Here is a 24,080-nt window from a genome sequence, read left to right as displayed (position 1 = left end):
AATACCTGCTGTCACCCATGAATGACAAAAGCAGAGTCGGAGTCAGAGTGGAAAGCTGATATATACTGTAAGAGATCTGTACTAAACCCTGAACTCTAGAAAGGCATATTGAAGAGAGTATTGAAGAGATGTTAGATGTCCAAAATTAGAGGGGTCTTTCCAGCTCATGTCACTCAACTGTAGGAAAAAAATAGCTGTGGGCATCACCTGGTCTTGAAAAATGTGCTTATTTAGGTCCATGTCAAGGCAATGGTTTAATCCAGTGACTTTTCCCTTAGCAAAGCTCACTGAGCAGAGCTACCTGGGATAGAAGACATAGTAACTTCTGTATGTATGAGAATAAAGAAAAACATTTTCCTTTCTGAAGGGCTGTAGCTTTCAAAGCTTTATAAAACAGAGACAGTCAGCCAGAGATTTTATCTCAGTATGGTTAATGAAGTCTTGGCTCTGTCTCCCAAAGCAAAAGGTCTTGGCCAGCTCAAGGGGCTGAATCTAGGGCTTTCATTTCACAAAATAAGGCTAAAAAGAACCATTTGAATCTAATTTGATTTCCTGGATAATACAGATTTATCCTTACCTTTTGTTCCTGTCCATGCTGTTAGGTATTAGCAGACTATTCTGATAAAAGCAATCCAAGGTTAAGTGTCACAGTAGGACATAAAAATTCCGTATCAATTTGTAGCCCCCAGACAAATACCAAAGAAATGGAGCCAAAACAATAATGACCATGATAAATTTAATGAGCCTTTCAAACCAGGCCCGGAATTAGCAGCGGTCAGTTGGTGGAAGATCCGTATGTGTACTACACAGGGAGAGAAATGGTGCCACCTTTTAGTTACAGGATGGATAACCAGCTCCAAATTATCCCAGGAAGCAACCATATCACTGACATGGAAGATTTATGGAAAATTTATTTGCCAGGGGAAAAAAAACCAGGCCAGGTCATCAAGGATGTCACCACTGTGTATTTACCAAATTCAGGAGTGAAGCACGAGCCAGGAATTCTTAAGGGGACGTGTAAGACACACACCTGTTTGCCACTGCCACAGGTGTTCTGATGCAAATTATGGCTAGTACAAATGATAATAATAAAAAAATTAATTTCAGTAGTCATTAACAATTTCTGTTGCTGCCAAGAAAATACAGTGCTGCAGAGAAATTTTTCTTCCATCCGTGTCACAGGTACAAAAGCCCAAACGAGACAAATCTGACTTGAAACACATGTGAATGGGGAAACACCACTCACTGCTGGGAAAAGAAGGAAACATCCTTTCCCAAACCCATTTGTGGAACATAAAGAAACAAAAGCCTTCAGATCCTTTCTGGCTTTGAGGTAGAAGTCTTTGCCCCTTGCTTTCCTCAAATCATCCTGCACACTGAACTTTGTTTTGATAGCTCTTGTATTCTCCTAGAGGAAGAGATCACAGCTGGACACAACGTAGAGTACTAAGGACAATTCTGGAATAAGAAAATTGGAGATATTGACAAACTTGGAAAAAACCCCAGCAGAACAGTGGAAAACGTGTGCTTACTGACTATGCCACTTCTGGCCACTAGTGGTTTAAACAGAGAGGCTTTTGTGTATATTTGACATTATCCTTCAGCAAAGGGTGTCCGACTGGAAAGGGCTTTTTGCACCACTTAGGGCCCCTCTTCCAAATGGGCTTTGCAGATCTGATGGGCCAGCGGGTCAGGTACCTGTCAAAAGAACACAAACACATTTCATTCTGAGACTGATCACTGAGAAAATGTTCCAACTGAAGCAGAAGCAAGGCACTATAGCCTTTGCCTCCATAACATGCCTTTTTATAAAAGGAATAACCATGAGCCCAAGCTCCCTCAATTCAGAAGGGACCACTGGAAAGGAGTTTTTGTTTGTTTTGGAATTTCTAAGCTCATCTCTCTACTGAACCCACTGGCACCTGCTTGACTTCCAGTTTCACAAAACAAGTCAGGTGCAGTATCCAGGCTGTTGGCAAGTTGTTCACCTGCAGCTAAACTGGAGTGCCAAATCCCTTAATTGGAACTAAATCCAAGACTGAATGCATCCAGCCTCCAGGGGAAGTGTTATTTCAACAGCTGGTCTCAATAAGGTAAACTAATTACAAAGGCTAAATTCTGCGAGAAAGCTTCTGAAAATGAATTAGTTTACTTTGGGGGGATAATCAGTTATTACTTCTGCATGGAATGGGTTTCTAGCCTAGTCTAGTATTTTTATATGTCCAAATTTGCTCTAGTCTTCTCTGTACAATACTACTGCAGCTTGCTAGTGCAGGAAGTCAGCACCTACAGTGTAAGAGGTATTAAAATGGAATTATCATCACAACTACAAATCTCTGTGAAGAGCAGTGCCTGGCAAATATCCTCTGCTTTTGACCATTTGAAGTTTTAGACTTGGCTTTGCAAACAGGCAGGGGATTTCAGATCCAGAATCAGTTACTGGAAATCTTACCCTGTGGCTGGGTGGCCTGCAGTTTTGTTAGGCTTTAAATCTTTTGCTACCAATAAAGAGGGGAATAGAGGTCCTTAGAGAAAGAGGAGTCTTTTCAGACAATAAAGATCCAAACTAAAACTTTAGCATAATCTGCACAAACAATGCTCCAACAAATGAGAATTTGGAACAGACTGATAAACTTTGTCCAGCAGTGTTTGCATGCCTCTGTTGAGTAATCCCATGGTGTTAATGTAACCTCAATCAGTCATCCTCCCCACAATAAGCTTTGTTACCTTTTATTTGCATCGTGCAAATTTGAGATATTAAGAACTTTGGATAGAGACCATGTAATACATTTGTCTGAAGGCATTTGGCACATTCCTGAGAACTACAAAGAAAGCTTGCTATGCCAGGCAGCTACAGACTGCATAACAGCAGCCCATTTAGCACTTTTCTTCCTCAGTACTCTGCAACAACAGAAACTGAAAAATGAATCACATGTGGAGCTTTCCGCCTCTGAAATCAAGCCACTTTCAAAGTGATTTGCTTTTGCTTTGAGGAGTAAGTTTATGACAGTTAAAAGACCAAGATGCAACAGCAGGAAAGGTCTGGGTGATGACACAGAACAAGATCCAGGCACTTGCTCTCCTATACATGCATTAAACTCATCCCTTCTGACCTGTAATGCTATGCCTGTGCATTAGTGGAATCCCTTACATAACAGCATCAGGACAGGAAGTAGGAGAGACTTTCCTGTCTCCAATTTCACATGCAAGGGGAGTTCAGAGAGACCAAATGCAGGTCCCCAGTTTGGAATCTGGCAAAGGACCATGGCAAGGCAGCTCCTTTGGGAGAAGCTGTAGGCGTATTAGATGGGCACATGGGCTAGGTCCTCCATTTCATACTCCCTTTGCTGCAAGGGGAGTGCCACGGCACAAATTTTGGTATTGCAAGACTACACTTAGAGCAAAGGAGGAAAAAAAAATCCCAAATTGTTTTAATGCATCAGTGTGCCAAGTGCAATTCTGGTCACGTGTCCACACGATTACGGGAAAGTGCTCCTGTGATAATAAATGATCTCACTGGGAGAGAAGTGAATGTGTGAATGTGAGATACACATCAATGCTGTATGCAGGTTTAGACAGACAGTGGCTTTTTAAGAAATCCCTCTGTTTCTGTGTGGGGGCTGGAAGTGCACACCCCAATTCTGCATAGGAAGGAGGATTTAGTAATGGCCTGATTTTAAAGCTTTTGTTATTTCTCTTTTGAGCAGGTCTAATCCAGCCCTCTGGTCCAGGCTTTTGGCTTCCTTTGGGGACTGCAGGCTGGGGCTTTTCATTGTTAGCTGAAACAGACATTTGGACGCTTTCCCTTCCTGGAGCACATTTGCTTTTTGGGCTTTTAATACTTGCTTTGTCCCAAACTCAAACTTGTCCTATTTTGTTTGCTGCCTTTTTTTTTTTTTTTTTTTTTTAACCTTGATTCAGCAGTGCAAAAGCCTGATGCCTGGGAGCAGTCAGTCTACAAAGTTCCTTCTCCTCTTTGACTAACTCCATTTCCTACTGATTCACAGATTTGGGGTTTTATCTGTGAGTAAAAACAATCCACAAAACTCACATAGGACAGCTTCAAAGTCCAGCACACAGGACTTTTCTGCAAACTCTGCCACTCATGTAAGATACTGTACACCCTTTTCTAGCCAAGTCTCCCAACTTTTCATTGTATCCAACAAGGTTTGTATTGGAGAGTTTTTATAATCACACACACTGGCAGACTGAATTTACTCAAGTAGCTGAAGGTTGTCAAGACAGACCCTTCAGGTGGATGCCAAATGCGGCTGGTCCGCAGTCTCCCAACCTGTCACCTCAGTGTGCAGAGCTCCCATTCTAGGCAAAGGGGGAGAGAACTGCCAGTCTTGGGAACTGTGACTCACCTTGGGGCTCTGCTTGCCCCCTTGAGTATGGTAGGGACCTGAGCAAGAACAAGAATTCCTAGACTCCAAGTGTACAAATGAATAGTTTGGATAAAGTGTGATAGGAACCCTGGTGGGATTTCCCTGATGGGAAAAGGCAAGATATAAGCAGGATGGAAACAACTATGGTTAGTTCACCTGCACTCATTGTAAGAGCTTAAAATCTCTGTAGCATGTTGAAGTCTGTTTTCATGGATTCTATTCAGTGGGCAGGCCTTCCCACTAGGAGGCTGCCACTTTAGACCTAGCGTAGGCACCCAGGTTTCCATGTGCAGGGTAAGGGAAATGTGAAAACCACAGTCCTGTACACAGCTCAAGCAAAGGCCATGTTGGTACAGTTCAAGTCTGAACTTCTGAACCCTCACTGAATTTTTTCAATATGGCTTTTGTTTGGATTAAGAGCAGAAGGCAGAGGGCTGGAGACTGCAGGAAGCACTCGATCAAAGTGCTGGCAAGACTGCCTCCTCCCTGCCACATCCCTTCCCATGACACCTCTTGGCTTTGCTCACCTGCAGCCGCTCTGGCTCTTTGCTTTTGAATACACATGCTATGCACAACAGTTTCCATGCAGATGAGAGGAACCACATGCTGCTGGAGTGAAATGCTGATAGTAGGGAAACCAGATTCTGCTCCTAGGGACGAGAGGTGTCCGCAGAGCCTGAGAACTTTGTAATTCATGAGGAATTTGTAGGGAGCCTGCCTCTTGCTTAACACAGAGCAACTCCTCTGGTTCAGGTGACGGAGGAAGGATTGACTTGGATACTATCTGTGCCAAGTTATGCTCTTCCCATAGGAAGATGAAAATGGAGTGGCAGCTGAGTGCTCAAAATCAAGTACTCCATAATCTTACAGCATCCTCTTGCTGACAGACCCCAGAGTGAGGGAACCTGTGATATCCCCTAGTCCTTCTGGAAAGGGAACAACTTCACAGTGTTGTGTTTTAACCAATACTTTGACCTGCCAGAAGAACATGAGTGCTGTATTCACATTAAGAGAGCACCTAAATGCTGGCTTGAATTCAGGGACTGTTCTGGATAGACTGTTAGTCCACATTTTCCATGCAAAAACCTCCATGCTGAAAAGAAAACTGCTCAGCTATTCAGGTTTCCATTACTGAAAGGAAGAAGTTTGACCTACAGCTGAGCTTGACTGTATCCCAAATGGTTCTGGTGTGTGGTGGCCTGCACACACATGACTCTGGAGTATGGGAACAGTCTGTCACCCTACACAATGCTGGTGAAATTGCTTAGAACTTCCTCAGCCTCATGGGCTAGCGAAAATACTTTGTTGCTGCAGCACTTAACTGGAACATGCCAGGCTGGAGCACAAACAAATGCAGAAATAACAGCAGGAAGTTTTTAAAGGGAGAATACAGGCTGTGGATGAGGGAACAATCCTTGGCTGCAAGACAAATTTGCTTGTGGAATGATCCCCTGGAAAGAGTGAAAGCCCCAGACTGGGCCAAACATGAGGAAAATGAACTGTAGGGAGTAATTCCGCATTGACAGAGTAAACTTAATTTGTTTTCAATGTCCAACTTCTGCAGACAAATGATACGTAAGAGAAGGTGAGGACAGGAGACTCAAGAGTTCATGGATGATGTGGGTTACTCTAATGGCCATTTCTTCAAAAGAACCACAGCTAGTAAAGCAGTTAAGTGGTAATACTCATGAGCTATTGCTGTCAAAAGCAAATCAGGCAGAAAGCAAAAAGGCAAAGAACTAAAGCCCAAGAAATGAGAAATATCATGGCAAGTGTCACCTGGACAGTGTCCCAACTGCAGGGGGTAGAAGAGGGAGATGTGGAATGTTCCCCAGTTGAATTCTGACCACAAGGTATTCTTATTCTCCTACCACCCTCAGCACCACAAAGCTTAGCATTTCACTTCCATGTTATGCCTTCTTCTGCAGTTCCCAATCTCCTCCTCTGTGTTACATTGCATCATGAATGAATGTTCCATACTACACTAGACAGTTGTATAACCAAGTACAAGGCAAGATGTGCAGGTCAGATGTTCTCAAAGCATTCTGCTCTTCTTCAATTCCAGTAGTGGAAACAGGATAAGGAGATGAAGTGGGTAGAGGAACACCAGCTACCGAATAACCCAGTGCAAAGCAGGGAAATCCTTATCCCTCTTTGCAGAGAAATCTGGGGCACGCAGAAGGGAACATCCAAAGTTCAAACAATTGAGATAGTAAAACCAGTTCAGAAAACAGAGCAGGAATTCTGCTTTTTGGAAAACATCATTGAATAAACACCAGAAGATCACCTTCTTGAGAGGCAAAAGGGTTCTGGATGATAAACCCACACTTCACAACACTAAATCAATGGCATGTTAGCACCCCTGACCCTTGTTAAAACAAGACAGTTTGCTGATAGTTCCATATGGTGGCATGATACCTTTTAATCCCAGCTAGGTGCTAGCCAGTGCATGCCAGACTCTTTGGATTTGAAGTAGGCTCACTTTAATCAGGGTGACAGTGACATGGGCCAAACATTCTGGCCAAGGCAGCCACAACTGCAGTAAAGAAATAGCTGAGGAGCAGCTTTTTTTGGTGCTTTCAAAAGTATACATTAATGCAGCCCCTCAGTCCTTTGTACACTTCCTTAGCACCTTTGCCCAGGAGCCATAGAGTTCCTCCCTTGTTGCTGGCCTGCATACTGTCTAAGGGACACATCAGTTTTTCATCAGGCTCATTTGTCCCTCTTTCAGCAACAAATGAAGCTGCTCTCAAATACACTGACACAGCCTTGGAAGAAGGGAGCACCAACCAGAACTTTGCCAGACAGGAAAAAAATGAAAAGGATTGCTCATCCAAGTGAAGTAATCTGCCAGCCTTCAGCTAGGCAGGGGTTGCTGCTCTCAGTCTACATGCAGTAAGTCAATGCTCAGGTCTGTATCATGGCAGCGGCACTGGGCTCTGACTCCCACTTCACATTACACTTACCATGATAAATCTCCTTCAGTCTTCAGGTGGTATGAGTGGAATCAGTCCCTAAGGCTACCTTAGGCTTTCATCATGGTCCTGTCATTCTAGCAGCTGATGCTGTAGTCTTATGTCAAGCACTCTACTATGAGCAAAACATTCTTCAGCTCAGCGTAAGACGGCAGGCAGTTCCCAGATGCTAGGAATTCCCACAGAAGTGTGTGAGGTAATATCTGGAGCAGACAGCGACTTCTCAGAAGCCCTTCCTTTACAAAAGTGAAAACTTTCTCCATTCAGAGTAAAGAGACAGACTACAGATTGCTTACATTACCTGTGTTTCTGTGTTGGAAAAGCTTTAACAAGGGGCCCAAGCATATTGTGAGGCATCTCAGTTTCTCCCTGTTGACATTCCCAGGGCTATAGCAGCAGTGAAGAAAGGCACTGCTACCTCTCATCTAAGCAGAGTGGTAAAGAAGAGTAGAATAGCCAATACAGTGATCTCAAAAAGAGATGAAGCTTGAAGATTTGGAAAATATGTCACTTAACTCTGTCATTTACTGCCTGCTATAAAAGGCCCTCTTTAGATCCTGTTGATCCCTTCTTGAACTAGCACTTAAAAATCCAGGAGACATAAACACAAGGAAGGAACAAGCTAAGTCAGGTGAGTAGCCCTGATATTACACGTTTAGAGGATGACCCAGACATGTTCTGATGGCATTGAACAAGGCAGCTTGTTCCACTCTGAAGTCCAAGCCCACTTCTGCCCCTTTTCTCCTCTGTCAGCTCGCTTGCATTTGGCAGCACCACAGGTTGAGTGCTTCCCAAGTTACTACAGACTTACAGGAAGCTTTGGAAGCAAGTACAGAGGCAAAGACAAGGTAAGCTTGGACAAGTCATTCATGTGGGAAACTTCTGATAAGAGCTCTGGCTTCATTCCCAAAGTAAGTCATTCAGCATGTGGGTGCACTTCAGGCTAGAAGAAGGAAGCAATTTGTAACTCCTGCCTTATGCTGTGCCAGCTACTGCTCCAGAGAGCCAGGGAAGTACAGGTGGGGGCTCGCACAGTCAAAACTCTTACAGAATGGCCAAGATTTTGCAAGGCTCCAACACACAGAGCTTTCCCCTTCCAGCAGGCTGAGAAGACAATATTATGAGGGACCAGGAGAGCACTCCTGAAGTACTTCTGCACTTTATTCTAGCTCTTGGGACTCATTTGTTTAGTGTCACCCCCACCACCAAAACTTTCAATCCCATTTCTTTATCCTATTCTCTTGCCTCCACCCAGACCCCAGCGTCTGCCTACTTCAGTGCTGCTCCATATGCTCAGCAAACTCTAGCTCTCTTTTTCTAAATTGCTTCCATCGTCCCTGCTACATTCCCTCTCTGGGAAGAGAAAAATAAGGGTGGTGTAGGGAGGGGCTAACACTGCAATAATCACCAATTTAATTAAGTTCGAGGTGTAGCACGCCTACTTGCATGTAGAATGTATCCGGAGGTATTCATTCTTTGTTCTCACTAAAAGTCTATAGAACAATTTGTCAGAGTCAGGGCATCAGATCTGGAGTCCTGGTGTGATTCCTGCAAGATACTGCATTTACCATTTCCAGTCTCAACCTGCTATGCAGGGTTGCAATGTGAATGCTAACAAGATAATGTGCTCCACCCCACAGCTGCCAGATAAGGTACAGATACTAAGGAATCCCCAGGACCAGTGAGACACAAGGAAGAAGTTATCACAGTTGGAGTATCTGACGGCTACAGGGCTGCATCAAACATAGAATCCTCTAATTTGATCCTCACTGATACCCATTATGCTACCAGCCAGCATTTCCAAAAGCCTCTCTCAAATCTCCACTGTAGTCAGACCTGAAATGCAGGAGTCTCCAGTCATCCTCCGCCCTGCAGTCTAAGCTCTCCCAGCGACAGCCCCATGGCCTCTGGTAACCTCATGGTTTGCTAATGCGAGGTTCATACACCGCTCTGACATCCCCATGGAAACAGAGTGTGAGCTTATAAACAGGGGATTAGCACCTCCAAGTGCCCAGCACAGAGCAGGAAGAGGCTGCAGGCTTTCTCTTTGCCCACCAAAGGCCAGGGGCCATTCAGGCTGGGGAGGGGAAAGAGACTCTTGCATAGGAAGGACAGGTGGAGGGTGAAGCGCTGACTGGAGGAAATGGGGATGGGGCAGAGGGTAACAGGCCTGTGATGGGCCCCTGCTGGCTGCTCAGAGTCCCACTGACTGCTGGTACCACCGCCTGAACACCCTCCTGCTGTTGGGGGCTAAAAAGGCTAAGAGGGAAGGGACTACTCAGTCTGGAGAAAAGAAGGTTCAGTGGGGTCTTACCAATGTTCCTAGGTACCTGAAGGGAGGGTGAAAAGAAGACGGGGGTGGGCTCACCCCAGTCACTGGTGCTCACTGACAGGACAAGAAGCAATGGGCACAAATTGAAAAAAGAAATTCTGTCCGAATGTAAGAACACGGTCTTGTATGAGGCTGGTTCTCTGGAATAAGCTGCTCTCAGGAGGAACGGAGGAAGGTCTATCCTTGGATATACTGAAAACCTGGTTGGACATAGTTCTGAGTAAGCTGCTCTAGGTGACTCTGCTTAAGTGGGGAGCTTGAACTAGACAATCTTCAGAGGCCTCTTCCAACCTCAGCTATTCTGTGGTGCTGTGACTCCATCTGTGGCATCCTCCTGTGAGTGCCTTACTGATTGTTAGTGTTGAGGAGGTGAGCACAGCTAAGGAAGGGTAGGCAGACTCTAACATGTGTGGCATTTTAATCTTGTGTTAATAAACTGTTTATATGAGATATGACTTGTCCTTAAAAGACTGCCAAGAGAATATCGTGACAGATCTTCTCCAAAATGCTGAGTACTCTTTATGAACCCTGCTGCCTGAGGCATTTCTCACCCAGTTGTAAGGAACTGCTTTTCCCCTTCCAATTTATTCCTCAAAAAGAGAAATGTGGAAACACAAAACTATTCACCTGTTCAGCTTGGGTTTCTTGGGAATATGCCCTTCAGGAAGTGGAGGCCTGTGGTTTGGCAACAAACCTGAAACAGAAAAAGATTTGAGAACATCTTGCAGTGTCTCTGCTTCTGTTGCATTCAGAAGTCACATTACACCTCATAAACCAGGCAACCCAGGTCACTACTGAACCTGCACCCCAGCCAGAGAAGCTGGGAAGTTGTACTGGGTACAGGGAGGAAATATACACCAAAGACACTGTCACTTGGGCTCATCACAGAGGCTTTTTCAGAGGATACTGGGCACTGGTGTCCAATCAGATTCCATCTCCAGGATGGAAAATCTGACTATTACAATTCTCAGTCCATTTAACTTGGATACAACTCAGGTACCAGGCATAAAGATCAGCACAATACTCTTGACTGCGTCAACCTGGGTCCCACTCCCAGGAAAAAGTAAAAAAGTCGTCACACGGCAGATGGTAGGATTGCATGTTACTAATGGGGTAGGTCAAGCTTAGTTAAATCAAGTAATTTCAGAAGCAGGTGTTTAATCATTAGTTACTGGAGACTGAACCATTTCCCAGATCTTTCTGCAATGCTAGTCTTATCTGCAAGGATAAATGTCTGCTGTCAAGGCAGGAGTCAGGACACAGACAAAGCAGAACAAGTAGTCTCTGTTCCTTCACCCTGTCCCAGCACTTGGACCGTAACAAGTTTGCTGGGTGAGTGGACAATGACATGTCACTAAGCTATACCAACTGGGCAGGAGACCCTCCTCAAGGGGTTCAATAGGTAACCCACAGTCAGGGGTTGTCTCTGGCAGAGCTATGTACCTGCACGGTGAGCCATCTGCACACATGCAGCAACCTTCTTGTGCTCCTCCAAGCAGAGGCCTGTGATCCTTCGTGGCAGCATCCCTCCATCTGAACGGATAAACTGACTCAGCAGCAAGACATCCTGAGGAAGAGAGAAGGGCAAAACCCTCAGTGTCCCACCTAACTTAACTGCTGTGACTGCAGGTGTTGTGCTGAGCCTTGCATTGTGTACAGAACTCCAAACAATGTAAAACAAAACAATGATTCCTTCCTACGCATTTTGTCTGCAGCTTGACAACAAGTGGCTTTTGCTTGCTGTCACTGCCTGCCAGTTTAGCTCAGTAAGGTCACTCAGATGGTTTGAGTCTTTCCCTGACTTCACTAGTGTAAACATATGATGTCAGCTGCAGTCCCTGCTCCTTCACTCTTTCACTACTTGCTCCAAGATTCTTGCTAAGATAATGCGTCCTAGGTACTCAGGGAGAGTTACACAAGACCTACAGATGGATATTGTTTATACAACTTGAAATGCCATCACAGCTGCTGTCCTAAAGTTCACAGATATGTTAGATCACCTCTGACCCCCTCCTTGTTCCCTCACAGCAGGACTGTTCTCTGCTATCTACTCCTCCAACTTTTATCCGGTTTCCCATGGTGGAGCTTCCCTCATGTCTCTCTGGAGAGGTGGAGAGCAGGGAAATGGTCCAAGATCTTGCATGAGGAAGCTTTATGTAAGAAAAGAGCCTGTGCTGATGAGTAAGGACTAATAGGATAAATTGCTGCACTCAGTCCTTCAACTGTGTGTGCATTAGGTGGGGCTGTGACAGTCATGGTGGATGCAAGGAGCACTTGAAGCATGCTGAGGGTTCATCTGTGATTCGAGAACCATTTAGACTACACTGCTGTTGACCTTTACAATTAAAAGCTCTAGAAATGTAAACCAGCCCTCTTAATAATAACAAAATTAAAGGGATCTCTAGGATAAGATAGTATCACAGGGCTGGAATGACAAATTTTTAAACACAGCAGCAACAGCTGTTGCATGAGTGTCCCATTAACTGTACACAGTACAACAGCCCAGGATTCAGATCCATGCTCTCTATTTCCACACACAGCACCAGTGCAAAGATACCCCTTAGGCCAATATAGGCAGGCATCCTTGACATCCTGACATCAGCATAAGTTGGCCCAAAGGGCCTCTGGAAACTTTGTGCTTGTTTTTATCCCTTCTGTTGACAGACTTGTTGCTGGCTGAGAGTCTACTTCTCCATGGCTCTTGTAAGTATGTTCCTAGTTGAGGCAGCAGGACCACGCAGGGCCTGCCAGTGAGTGCCTGGACAGAGCGAGTTCAAATGAGGCATGGCAGAACTTCACACCCCCCGGCCAGGGCAACAGGCAAGAACAAAGAGCACTTGTTGCTTTTCATGTTGGGTGACCCTGACTGCCTGTTCACAGATTCACAGACCTGCTCCTACCCCCAATCTTTGCTCTTTTACAGAGAGCTCCCTGGAACATTCCCACCTTCATTTACTGCCATTGCAGAAGCAAATAATCACAAGTGAATATAAAATGAGTATTCAGAAAGCTATCTAACTAGGAATTATTCACCCACCCCCACTGCACAAGACCAGCTCACTTGTCAAGGGGGCTGCTGGAATTTAGGATGCCCTTCTGGTAATGATGGATTCTGACAGATGCTGTCATAGAATCGTAGAATAGTTTGGGTTGGAAGGGACCTTAAAGATCATTGAGTTCATCCCCTCCCTTGCCCTGCTGGCCACCCTCTGTTTGATGCAGCTCAGGATACAATTGGGTCTCTGGGCTGTGAGGGCACATTGCTGGCTCATGTCCAGCCTCTCATCCACCAGCACCCCCAAGTCCTTCTTTCCAGGGCTGCTCTTGATCTGTTCATCCCCAGCCTATCTTTCTATCGGGGGTTGTGCTGAACCAGGTGCAGCACTTTGCACATGGTCTTGTTAAATTGCATGAAATTCCCACAGGCCCACTTCTTGAACTTGTTCAGGTTCCTCTGGATGGCATCCCACCCCTCAGCTGTGTCATCTGCAAACCTGATGAAGGTGCACTCAATCCCTCTATGTCATTAATGAAGGTACTAAATAGAATGGCTCCCCGTAAGGACCCCTGAGGTACCCCACTTGTCATGGATGTCTATCAGACTGAGCAGTTGACCACTATCCTTTGGATGTGACTATCCAACCAACTCCTTATCCATCTAAGTCTGTCATAGGTTAGCAGCCATTGAGAGAGTGCTATCTCTCTCCAATTTAGAGAGAAAGATACTGTGGAGACCATGTCAAAGGCTTTAAAGAAATCCAGATAAATGACATCTGAAGCCCTCCCCTTGTCCACTGATGGAGTCACTCCATCACAGAAGGCCACCAGGTTGGTCAGGCAGGACTTGCCCTTGGTGAAGCCTTGTTGGTTGTCTCGAATCATCTGTCTGTCATCCATGTACATACATGCACAGCTTATAGGAAGATGTTCCGTGATCTTCCTAGCCACAGAGGTAAGGCTGATAGGTCAGTAGTTCTCAGGGTTTTCCTTTCTATCCTTTTTAGAAAAGGATTCCAGTCACCTGGGACAAAGTGTTAGTTCCAAGTGTTATAGACAAAACACTTGAGAGTTTGAGGGTCTTTGGGGTTTTGTGGTTTGTTTTTGTCCTTCCCACCCCCCACTCCCACCCCCAATCAATACCACCCTCACTAATATCATCATGAGACACTGTTTCCCTCTTCCCATATTTGGCTTGCTTTCTACATCCACTTGTCTACAGTGAACACATTCAAACTGATTTTTAGATGGCACATCATGTAGGCCCACTGACATTTAGACACTGACTTTAATGAATCACTGACACAAAGGATTTATCAGGCACCCTACAGTGCGATGCTGTATCCAAAGAACAAGAAAAGCCCAGCTGAGCAACTAGCAGCAAGCTCCTGGGAGGCCATTGATGGTTAAAAGGGAAGCAAAGTGTCCCTCAGCCCAGCTAAAACATGGCCCTGCCAAGGAGAACAGTAACCAAGGGACCAGATGGTGCCAGCTGCACTGGTAGAAAGTGGATGGAGGCCAGCCGAACACCAAAGGCACTGACTTCTGACCACTCCTGAAATACACTGGATTGGATTCAGGAAACCAGCACAAGACTCCATCCCCCTTTTTCCTCTTCTTTAGCTGTCTGGATCTTCAAATCACCAACAGCTCAATTTGCCATTTAGCACATACCACTTCCCTAAGTGAAAAAGGGCTGCTCAGCTCCAAGTGCCTAGAAAGAGAAAAACTTTCAAGACTTTGCTAGTAGCCTGCTGTATTACTCTGTGGAGAAGAGGAAAAACAGAGCTGATGGCAAATTTGAAGCAGTTTCAGTCTTTGCAGCCATGAAAGCCTAAGTAGGCCACACACTCCTGTTAAGGGTGTGTGTGTGGTCCAAGTGATTGCTTGTATTACCACCACACCTCATGGAGTCACACGCTTGTTATCAAGTGTTTCCATATAAAGGGGGGTGGTGGGAAGCAAATGGAGATAATATTTTTTTTCTCCCTGTAGGAAAAAAAAAAAAAATCAAGAAAATCTGTTCTCTGTTATTATCTCTGACCAACAGTGTCACCAACTGACCAACACCCTGGTGTGGCATTCATTTCTTGACTGAAATCATCAGTCATGTTCCAGCTGCTACAGCTCCAAATTACACTCACACTGCTTGGCTTAAAATGCTGCACACTTGACCAAAGGTTTGTCAATTTCTGAAGATTCCCCACAGTTAACAGGCCAGGTGCCTCTCCCAGAGTACTCACACAGATGTATCTTACCACTGGGAGAAGGCAGACAGGTACAGCCAACTTTATGGGGCAGCTGTGGAGGGAAGTGAACAAGTACGTGGAGCGGTCAAATTAAAAAATATGTCTGGCAAGTGCTCATGGTGCCGTCATGTTCCATGAAATTCACATTTTGTGCTAGTGGACAGCCAAGCCTGTAACCACGGATTTGCTTTAATCACTGGACAGCTCCCATGAGGCTGGACTCAGACTCCCACCCCTGTAATCTGCAGCATTTGATGAAAACAACTTGGACTGAATTGATCTAGGGCTAATAGGCAAAGCCTGCAGTTCGGTTTCCCCTAATTGTTGCCACAGCAAGATGACATATTTACTGCCTACTCAAACTAAGGATGTTTGAAGTGGATGAGGGGGGAAACGAAAAACAAGTATAGCCTTCACTTGTAAAAGGGCTGGACAAACTTGCTGAACGGAGCACTATATACCACACATTCTTGTGAATAGATGGTAACCAAAATGCAGAGGCACCTGCATTTTAATGTCTGCAGACACTTTGAAAAGCAGGCTCCTTGACTGACACGTGATTCATTAAAACTTCGATTTACCGCAGGAACAGCTCTATCCGTGCAGCCAAATTACGAAACTACTGGGCTGTATCAGACAAGCCTGCCAGTCATTATTTCCAGTTATACAAGAGTCTAGTTCTTCCTTTCTCACGTACTCCTGGAAGCTGTACACCATTCTCCACGCATTTTGTAACAGAATTGCAGGTTTCAATCCAGTTGCATCTTTACAATGACCAAAATAATTTTTCTGTCTCCAATGGATATGAAAAAAAAAGCAACTGAGATCTCAGTTTCACGAGACACATACACGCAGACCACAAACTGTGGGAATTTATTTCTTAAGCTCTGTTATCCTGAGCCACAGGAGAGGATCAGAATTGAACTGGCAAAGACAACTGCAGCCCTCTATACCACAGCTGAGGCAGGTTGGAATCATGACCTGCTAGTGCTCACAATGCCTGTTCAGTTGATTAATGACTTTGGAGACACTGGTCCCCCAGTTCTCTGACAGCCAGAGTAACTCATTATGCCACTACTTTAGACTGTGCTAGTTGCACATGACAAAAGGAAAGTCCTGTGAGGTCATATTACTCAATTCCCTCAGGGGCTAATTCAACACTTCCCTTTTCATAGTGCCTCATTCAGTCCAATTACAAGCGCCCCAAGCAAAAAAACTCACACTTTCCCTTCTGTGCAACCTACTGATCTCATCAATCCTCAAAGGAACCACCATCTATTCCAATCTCTTACCAAGCACAGCTTATAGGTTATGCTGTATGAACTGGGCTATATCTTTAACAAAAATAGCTGCTATCAATTTACAGACATTTAGGACAATTAACCACCAGTGAGAAAATTGTCCCACTGTTTAATTGCTCATGGAGTTAAATGCCTGCACTTTAGTACTTAAGCATCTCAAGATTCTGCTGCTCATCATGGTTGCAGCAAAGAATAGAATAGAGAGAGTGCTTTAGTGCAGAAAAGGGAGATTTTTATTCACCTTAAAATCCTGAAAATCTGTGACTGGTACAACGCATTCAAAAACATAAGAGACTTACACAAGCAGAGAAGTGGTCTACTCCAGAACTCAAATTTCTCCTAGTTCTCATCAGCCCCACAGAGGGATGCTTCTAAATGCGAGGTAAGAAACCTACAATTCCAAAATACCAGTTCACACTCCTCTCTTTAGCTTTTTGTCCAGAAGGAGTACTGGATATATATATAAAATAGATGCACATGCATTCAAAATGCATGTGACAGCTGAGATGAATACATTCCTAGATTGTCTCTCAGCACCAGAGTTTCTTAGAAGTGGTCTTAGCAACGATTCTCAAGACTGGCTGCAGAATCTCTCTTCACATTTAGTTTTCCTTATTGCACAGTAGAAATCCGGATCTAAGAATGAAAGTGAAGTGTGGAAGAAAACTCGTAACTTAGTTCACTCTACAAACACACATAAAACTCATGTTTCACAGGGTCTGTTGTGACCAATTTCTAATCCTAGAACTCGGACTCTACAGAATCACATTGTCTAAAACTTCCTTGGTTCTTGATGGCCTTATTATTTCTCCAGATACTCAGTGGAGTCTTCTACCACACACAGCAGTAGAAACTCAGTCTATGTAAGTCTATGTATTAATTCCCAAGAGGTAATCCACTGCCATAGCTCATTTCATCCCTGAACATCAGTTTATAGTTTCTCTAGGGTTGTAAATGTGTGACTCATGGAATGCGTTATGTAAAACTAGAATTACCCAGTTTAATGATGCTGTTTACTTCTTGCATTTAAAAGTCACATAAAAAGATATGAACTTTAAAAAAGTATTATTCAGAGTAAGTAACTTGTTGGTTTTGATCACAACACAATTCAGCAACCATGGAGAAGAATTGCAAGGAATCCCTGTGTTCAAACATGGGCAACACAAAACAGACATGATCCAGTTTTGTCGTACTTGACAAACCTTAATGGAATTTGTCATTTCGCCTAATTTATTATAATCTGCAAATTCATTGTATTTCCAGATTTCCCACGCTGTTGAGAAACCAAGCCAGAAAACACTAAATACTCCCCTGCTCCCAACTTACTTCACTGTTTAATACTGCACCTAGCCTGAGTAAGAATCACTGACAACAGTAGATTCTAAATGCCTCAATGTCTGCAACACAGGCTCTGAAAGGCACTAAACATATTTCATTTACACCTCACATCTGTGGTTTCACCTGTGTGGAGTAATTGCAAGTATTTTGTCTGGTACTAGTGCCGTACTCGTATTCTTCATGAGTCTTAATTAGTCCTATCCAATAGATTATTTGCTATTACTCCTAGCTGACACCCTTTTACTTGGAATTTCCAACATTTTATTTACCAATTGGTAATCATCAGCATCATTCTCCTTCCTCTCTCATCTACTTAATATTTCCCTTGCTGTTTTCAAACTATTTGGGGATTCCCTAGGATTTTTTTTTCATGCTTTAAAAAAATCCTGTGAGTGAAGTAATATATTTGTTAGCTAATTCGTTCAAGACTTTGAGGCAACATGCAATCCAGGCTTGCTGGTCTGTACTTAATTCAATGCTTAAGTTATTTCTGTACCTGCTTTTCCTTGTTGTTCTACATTTGCAAAATTGCCATCACTACACAGATATTAGAACATAATTTTTCCTTTGTGTGTGTGCACTAGGACTACACGTAAGCAGCTCAGTCATTTTGCAATCAATGTGGCTTTCAGTCCCCTTCTCCTCTCATTAATGGACTTTCTCACAAACGTTTCTTTTTCTCCAATGTATTTGTATCTCCCCCTCTAATCCTATTGACATTAGCTTATTCTGAGTTTTTCTGTTGCCTTATCTTAGTAACAGCATGTTCCTGTCTGGTTTTCTTCTTTTCCAATTCCAGTGCTGGGTTTTGAGCTTGCAAGGGGGGGGCACTTAGTCCTTTTGTAAACTCTGTGTTTGAATGACCTCTTGTAAATTTACATTCTGCATCTGCTATATCACGCTTCTTATTCTAAAGTGTTCGTGACTGTTGTGCTTTTGTTTTAAAGCACTATAGGATTTCCTTCCCATATTCTAGGTTTAGTGTTAGTTATCCCCTCATTAGGTAATAAACTTCTCATTAGCATTTCCTGCAAAATGCTTGAATAAAACCTGTTTTTTCCATTGCAAGGTAAGTAAAAATGTATGCTCTTCTTCATACTCTTCAAGAGTTTTAAAAGCTATATGAAACAGTTATTATCTTAGTTGACAATGACCAATGAAAAATCATAGTGCTCGAAGTCACGTAATTGACCTAGTCAAGTCTTCTGGCCTCTCTGGAGCTAGGCCTGTATGCACTGACTAAATGCTGCATTCCAGTTTGATTCTCTGGGAAGTGCAATGGTGAAAGGCAGCTGGGCACAGAAGAGATATATGGCCTTTTCAGATCAGATGGCCATGCGAGTAATTCCAAATCTCCTACTTGATACAAGCTCATCCTTTTTCCCAGGAACACCATCAGCCACGGCAAACAATTACTGTGTAGGAGGCTCTTGCTGCACCCAAGAGAAGCAGAGCTGGAGTAAAGTACCTTTACTACACCCAGCAAGAGACAAGAGGGACAGGTTGTGGGGTACCTAGATCTGAGAGCAATACTTGTCTAGCAATGAGGACAGGGGAACTCCTTCATTAAACTTACCACATAATCGTACTTATGCTTCAGGTTCCAGCGACAGATGGGACACTGGCCAGAGGGGTTTGGAGGAGGTGGTGCTTCAGCATCCTCTATAATTCTCCCTTCAATCTAGGAAACAATTCAAAGGATGCAATGATCAGGCATGGCTTACAGCTCTACCTGCACCTGTGACTCAAGGAATACTTTTCATCAAGTCCACACTATGTTGACGAGTTCTGCGGGGATGTAAGTGGAACAGTATCTGCATCATTCAATTCACTTTTATATAGATATAACAAGCCCTTTGGTATGTCTATGCCACAGACTACGGGGAGAAGGACAAATTCTCATGTTTGCCTGAATTCCATTCATTGCAGTACTCTTTTGAACCATCATGCCTTGAAACTCTAGAGGCCCTTTAGCCAAAAGCCTTAATGTAACTTTTTTCTGGGAATATGAGAATGTCACAGAATAGCAGATGCATGTTACAGTTGAAAACATGCAGGGGCTTGCTGGATTATAAATCACCAGCAGGGAAAACTCTGAGCAAAATTTAAAATTTAAGGATCATAAGGAAATGTCTGTGGGGCTTCTAAATTTCTTTTACAATACCAGTATTTTATCCAGTTTAATTCTCTGAACAATTCTTTTATGAGATTATAAAAATGATCTTTTCTACATCACTATAAAGTGGTGGCATCTAATACTCAAGTTTTCTCACAAGAAACATGCAAAGAGATGTAGGAGGTGTATAAAGGAAGAACTCAACAAATTTGTTTCCTAAATGTAGATGTGTTAGAAATACAAAGCCCATCTACATGTGCACTTGTCTGGTTTTTTTGGGGACTTACTAATAGAAGTAAGAGCTATCTCAAATTGCACCCAAATGAACAGAAGAGATACTAAAACTAAGCCATTTTTTCTCCAAGATATTTTGGAGTTTCCTCTGGTCAAATTAGGGCTACAACCAGATTCTGAATGTAAACTGTCAGCCTCAAAGAGCGCAAGCACCAGAGAGTTTGAAAAGAAACCCTGAGTGGAACGCAAGGTTACTTTTAAGAAACCATCAGGCTCTGTGCCTGAAAATCTGGGAAAAGCAAAGCATGACCTTTTCTGTAAGTGTGCAAGGGAAGCTGGCATCCCATGATGAATGTGAGCTGAACTCTCAGAACTATTTCACACCCCAGATTTCTGCCTTTCTGATGATAAAATGGAAACAGATAAGTTACTTGCAGTTTAAGCATCTTGGTACCTCAAACAGACAGAATTGTCAATTTTTAAGTAAGATTCCTCTCCCCACAAGTACAATGGCTAGTTTTACGAAAACAAATACTTAACTATGAATATAAAATGTAGGCCAGTATCTAATTTTCTATTAATCAGTAAAGTTATTTTGAAGGAAGCCAGTGTATCTAGTCTGGATTCTTGCCAGTCTGTCTTCAGACTGTACTATGACTGTAATTCCATCTTGGAAATGAATAAAGATTCAGAATGCTATGTCAGCATCAATTTTTCTTGAGATAAATTTCAGTGTACAGGTTTTGGCAATTATTCCCCAACTGCTGAGGACTTCTATACTGTTAATCCACTCAGTTGCTATTTTTCTCTTAAACAACTACGAGGGAGTGTAAGGGCTGTACATTCTCAGTATGCTGATGAAATCTGTATTTCTCTGGGATTTATTCATCTGGTTCACATCAAACGCTTTCTTCAATACTGATTAAAAATGAGGACATAGAAAGATGAGCAGAGAAACATGGATTCAGGGAAGACTGATGTAGAATTGGCAGGATAAATGGAGCAACCAATGCATACTCTGAGAAACATATCAACCCTGTGGTCAATTTACACCATTTTTGATAACATTTTCCTCATCTAGAGGCACTGACGGATTCCAGATGCTAGGATATTACACAGCAAATATATCCAGATCTCCAGGAAGAGTTATTTTCATAAAGGGCTCTGCTAATGTAATGCTTACTTTTTTCACTTCATGCCTCAGTTAATGGTTTGGACTTCTGAGATTATAATTTACATCCCGTTTGAAACCGATTGAGTGCAAAATACAGCAATCCACTGAGTGTGTTTTGTTGGTGTGTACGCTCCCCTCTTGTTTTGGTTAAAAAAACTTCAGGTCACACTTGCAAGCTCTTCTCTTCAGGTTTCTGGGCACAGATTAGTAGTTTGGCACTTGAAGGCAAGAAATAGATACTTTCCATCATACCTACTGTCACAGATTAAACTTATTTTTTGTTGACAGTCTTATGACATCTTGCTAGCTGCCATATATTTTAGATATATAAAATAGAGTAAGTAATCTGCTCCACGCAGGTTTCAGATATGACAATGTCCACTAACACAAATACAATAAAACTTTCAACAAAATGTATTTCTGACAAAAATAATTAGACTTTTGAAGGCATGAACAAGCAGGTTTTTTCTGTTTCATTAGCAAGCAAAAAAAAGCCCACCCCCTTCTTATTATTTATGTATATATAGATTAACATTTAAGTGTACTGCCTTCTATCTACTCCCAAATTCCTCTTCCACTCTCCTCATCTTATTTATGTATTTCAAAATATCTGTGTTACCGCTCTCCAGCCAAGGCATATATAGCTACTGCCAGGTGCAATGTGAGCAGAATAATGCAATCTCCTTTTGCCTTCAGCAATTTCAGTGCTTCTTCTAAAAAATGACAATTCTCTTGATAAAAGTACATCAGATTAGATGGTGCCAACTAGGCAAAATTCTAATTTTACTGCTTTAATCTTTTCCTTCCTGTCTTAAACTGTAGCTGAGAAGATGCTTTTCTTTATCAGTTACTTTAGAACTTCCCTTTTATTTTCAGGAGCTGTTTTCCCTTAGTATTTAAGATCTTCCTCTGAAAACACCCCTTCCACTTAATTTTTTTTTTTTTTTTTTTTTTTTTTTTTTTTTTTTTACCACGTGTGTTATAAGATGCAAGCTTTGTATCACCTAAAGTCAGTATGGCACACGCTGTGGTTAACAAACACAACTCAGATCAAATGCAAGCGATGTGTGTGGCATGTAGCCGGCAGGGACATGTCCTGCAATGCCACATCGCACTGCCAGTGCAGGATGAAGTCACAAAGCCACGGCAAACCTCCCTCGTGCCTGTCCACACTCAAATGTCACCAGTTTAGGAAACGAACCCGTCTGAAGAAAGGCCTCCAGTGTGTTGGATGCTGAATGCCTCTGGGCAAGGATTCCGACTTTACCCGGGGTGCGGCGAGGGGTTTGATGCTCATGAGTGGCTCTGACTGGCGGCACAGGGTGATCATCCTGTCTTTCAGCAGCCAAACCCTCCATTACTTACCTGCACTCGCAACAAACTCCTGCCTTGGCTCTGCCTTCACAGCCTGAGAGATCTTTCAAGCAGAAAAATGTCCCTGTTTTTCCTTTACTTGTTGTGGAGTAGGGCACGGACACACAAACGGCTGAAGGAAGGAGAAGCAATGTCAAAGGCAGCTACCAAGGAAAAGGGGTGCAGGGACTTACTGTGGTCGTATTGCCTTGAGTCACCTCCACGACTGCAAAAGAAAAAAGAGACGGGAAGCCGGAATGAGACTCATGTAGCCTGAAAGAAGCAGCATTTGGGGGGCGGGAGAAGAGGGCGAATTACAGTGACCGCGACCATCTCTCCGAGACAGCGGCGAGGCAACGGGGCGCGGGGCCGTGCGGAGCCCCCTCCGAACTCACCCTCGCGGAGGGCTCGGGCCGGCGGCGCGGCCCAGCCGCTCCCCAGGAGCCCGGAGAGGATCCGCCGCAGCCCCCCGCGCAGCAGGCTGGGCGCCGCCATCTTGCCGGGGCCGGCGCTGCCGTCACGCCGCTTCCGCCGGCGGGGGGCGGTGCTGCCGCCGCCATTTCGGGGCGCGTCCTCCCCGCCCCGGCGCCCGAGGGCAGAACCCCCAGGGGAGGTGTTTGTTTTCCTGCCCAGCTTCTTCTCCGCGGGGTGGTCCTCCTCATTGTTTTCGTTTGTTTCTTTAAAGTTTATTGTGGTTGGTACCGAGTTCGGGCTTTCTTGGGTTTTTTGTTTGGTTTATTCGTTTGTTTGGGGCTTGGGGGGCGGGGTCTTTTGGCGGTGGTATCAGCTTGGGATCACAGCATCACCGCTAGGTTGGAAAAGACCTCTGAAGTCACCGAGTCCAACCCACGACTGAACACCACCATGGGAACTAGACCATGGCACTGAGTGCCACGTCCAGTCCTTCCTTGAACACCTCCAGGGCCGGTGACTCCACCGCCTCCCCGGGTGGCACATCCCAGTGTCTGTTCACCCTTTCTGTAGAGTGATTCCTCCTGGTGTCCAACCGGAACCTGTCCTGGGGCAGCCTGAGGCTGTGTCCTCTTGTCCTGACGCTGGCTGCCTGGGAGAAGAGGCCGATCCCCACCTGGCTGCAGCCTCCTTTCAGAGAGTTGTAGAGAGCAATAAGGTCACCCCTGAGCCTTCTCCAGACTAAACACCCCCAGCTCCCTCAGCCATTCCTCATAGGACTTGTGCTCCAGACCCTTCACCAGCTCCGTTGCCCTTCTCTAGACTCGCTCCAGCCCCTCAGTGTCTTTCCTGCAGTGAGGGGCCCAGAACTGAACACAGGATTCAAGGTGTGTCCTTGCCAGTGCGGAGTACAGGGGGCAACCCCTGCCCTGGTCCTGCTGGCCACACTATCCCTGATACAGGCCAGGTGCCATCGGCCCTCTTGGCCCCCTGGGCACACGCTGGCTCATGTTCAGGAGGATGGAGGTAAATCTAGACGTAGTGATGCCTTTGTGTTGTGGAAGCCTGAGCTACACTCCTGCCACAGCTCCTACATCTCCTAGCTTTCTGGTGAGGGAAGGCTGCGAGGTGGTTTTGCTTGAACTATATGGCTCCTCTGTTTGAATGGGCTCTGGGGTGGCTCCTGCATCAAGGAGGGTTTCAGGCCAGCTG

General features: G+C 44.3%; 1 protein-coding gene across 1 annotated transcript; it reads right to left on the bottom strand.

Moving 5' to 3' along the window:
- Positions 1-893: 893 nt before the first annotated feature.
- MRPS18A (mitochondrial ribosomal protein S18A) lies at positions 894-22,985 on the bottom strand. Its single transcript, XM_042022991.1, has 6 exons — positions 22,853-22,985; positions 22,652-22,683; positions 19,157-19,261; positions 11,139-11,262; positions 10,323-10,389; positions 894-1,698 (listed from the first exon to the last, which is right to left on the bottom strand). The coding sequence occupies exons 1-6, from the start codon at positions 22,950-22,952 to the stop codon at positions 1,554-1,556; spliced, it is 573 nt and encodes a 190-aa protein (XP_041878925.1). The 5' UTR covers positions 22,953-22,985; the 3' UTR covers positions 894-1,553.
- Positions 22,986-24,080: the final 1,095 nt, after the last annotated feature.

Source organism: Corvus kubaryi, unplaced genomic scaffold (assembly GCF_017639235.1).
Source record: "Corvus kubaryi isolate FWS band 111438036 unplaced genomic scaffold, C.kubaryi_AGA036_p1.0 37232, whole genome shotgun sequence".
Classification (NCBI taxonomy): domain Eukaryota; kingdom Metazoa; phylum Chordata; class Aves; order Passeriformes; family Corvidae; genus Corvus; species Corvus kubaryi.
The sequence above is the reverse complement of the archived record's forward strand: the minus strand, read 5'-3'. Positions and strand labels throughout refer to the sequence as shown.

Bases quoted from the DNA above. Each gene is read 5' to 3' on its own strand.
- MRPS18A (XM_042022991.1), bottom strand. From the start codon at position 22,952: ATGGCGGCGCCCAGCCTGCTGCGCGGGGGGCTGCGGCGGATCCTCTCC. The intron at 22,684-22,852 runs GTGAGTTCGGAG...TTTCTTTTGCAG, and splicing joins GGCCCGAGCCCTCCGCGAGG to TCGTGGAGGTGACTCAAGGC. The intron at 10,390-11,138 runs GTACATAGCTCT...TTTCTGTTTCAG, and splicing joins GCAGATGGCTCACCGTGCAG to GTTTGTTGCCAAACCACAGG.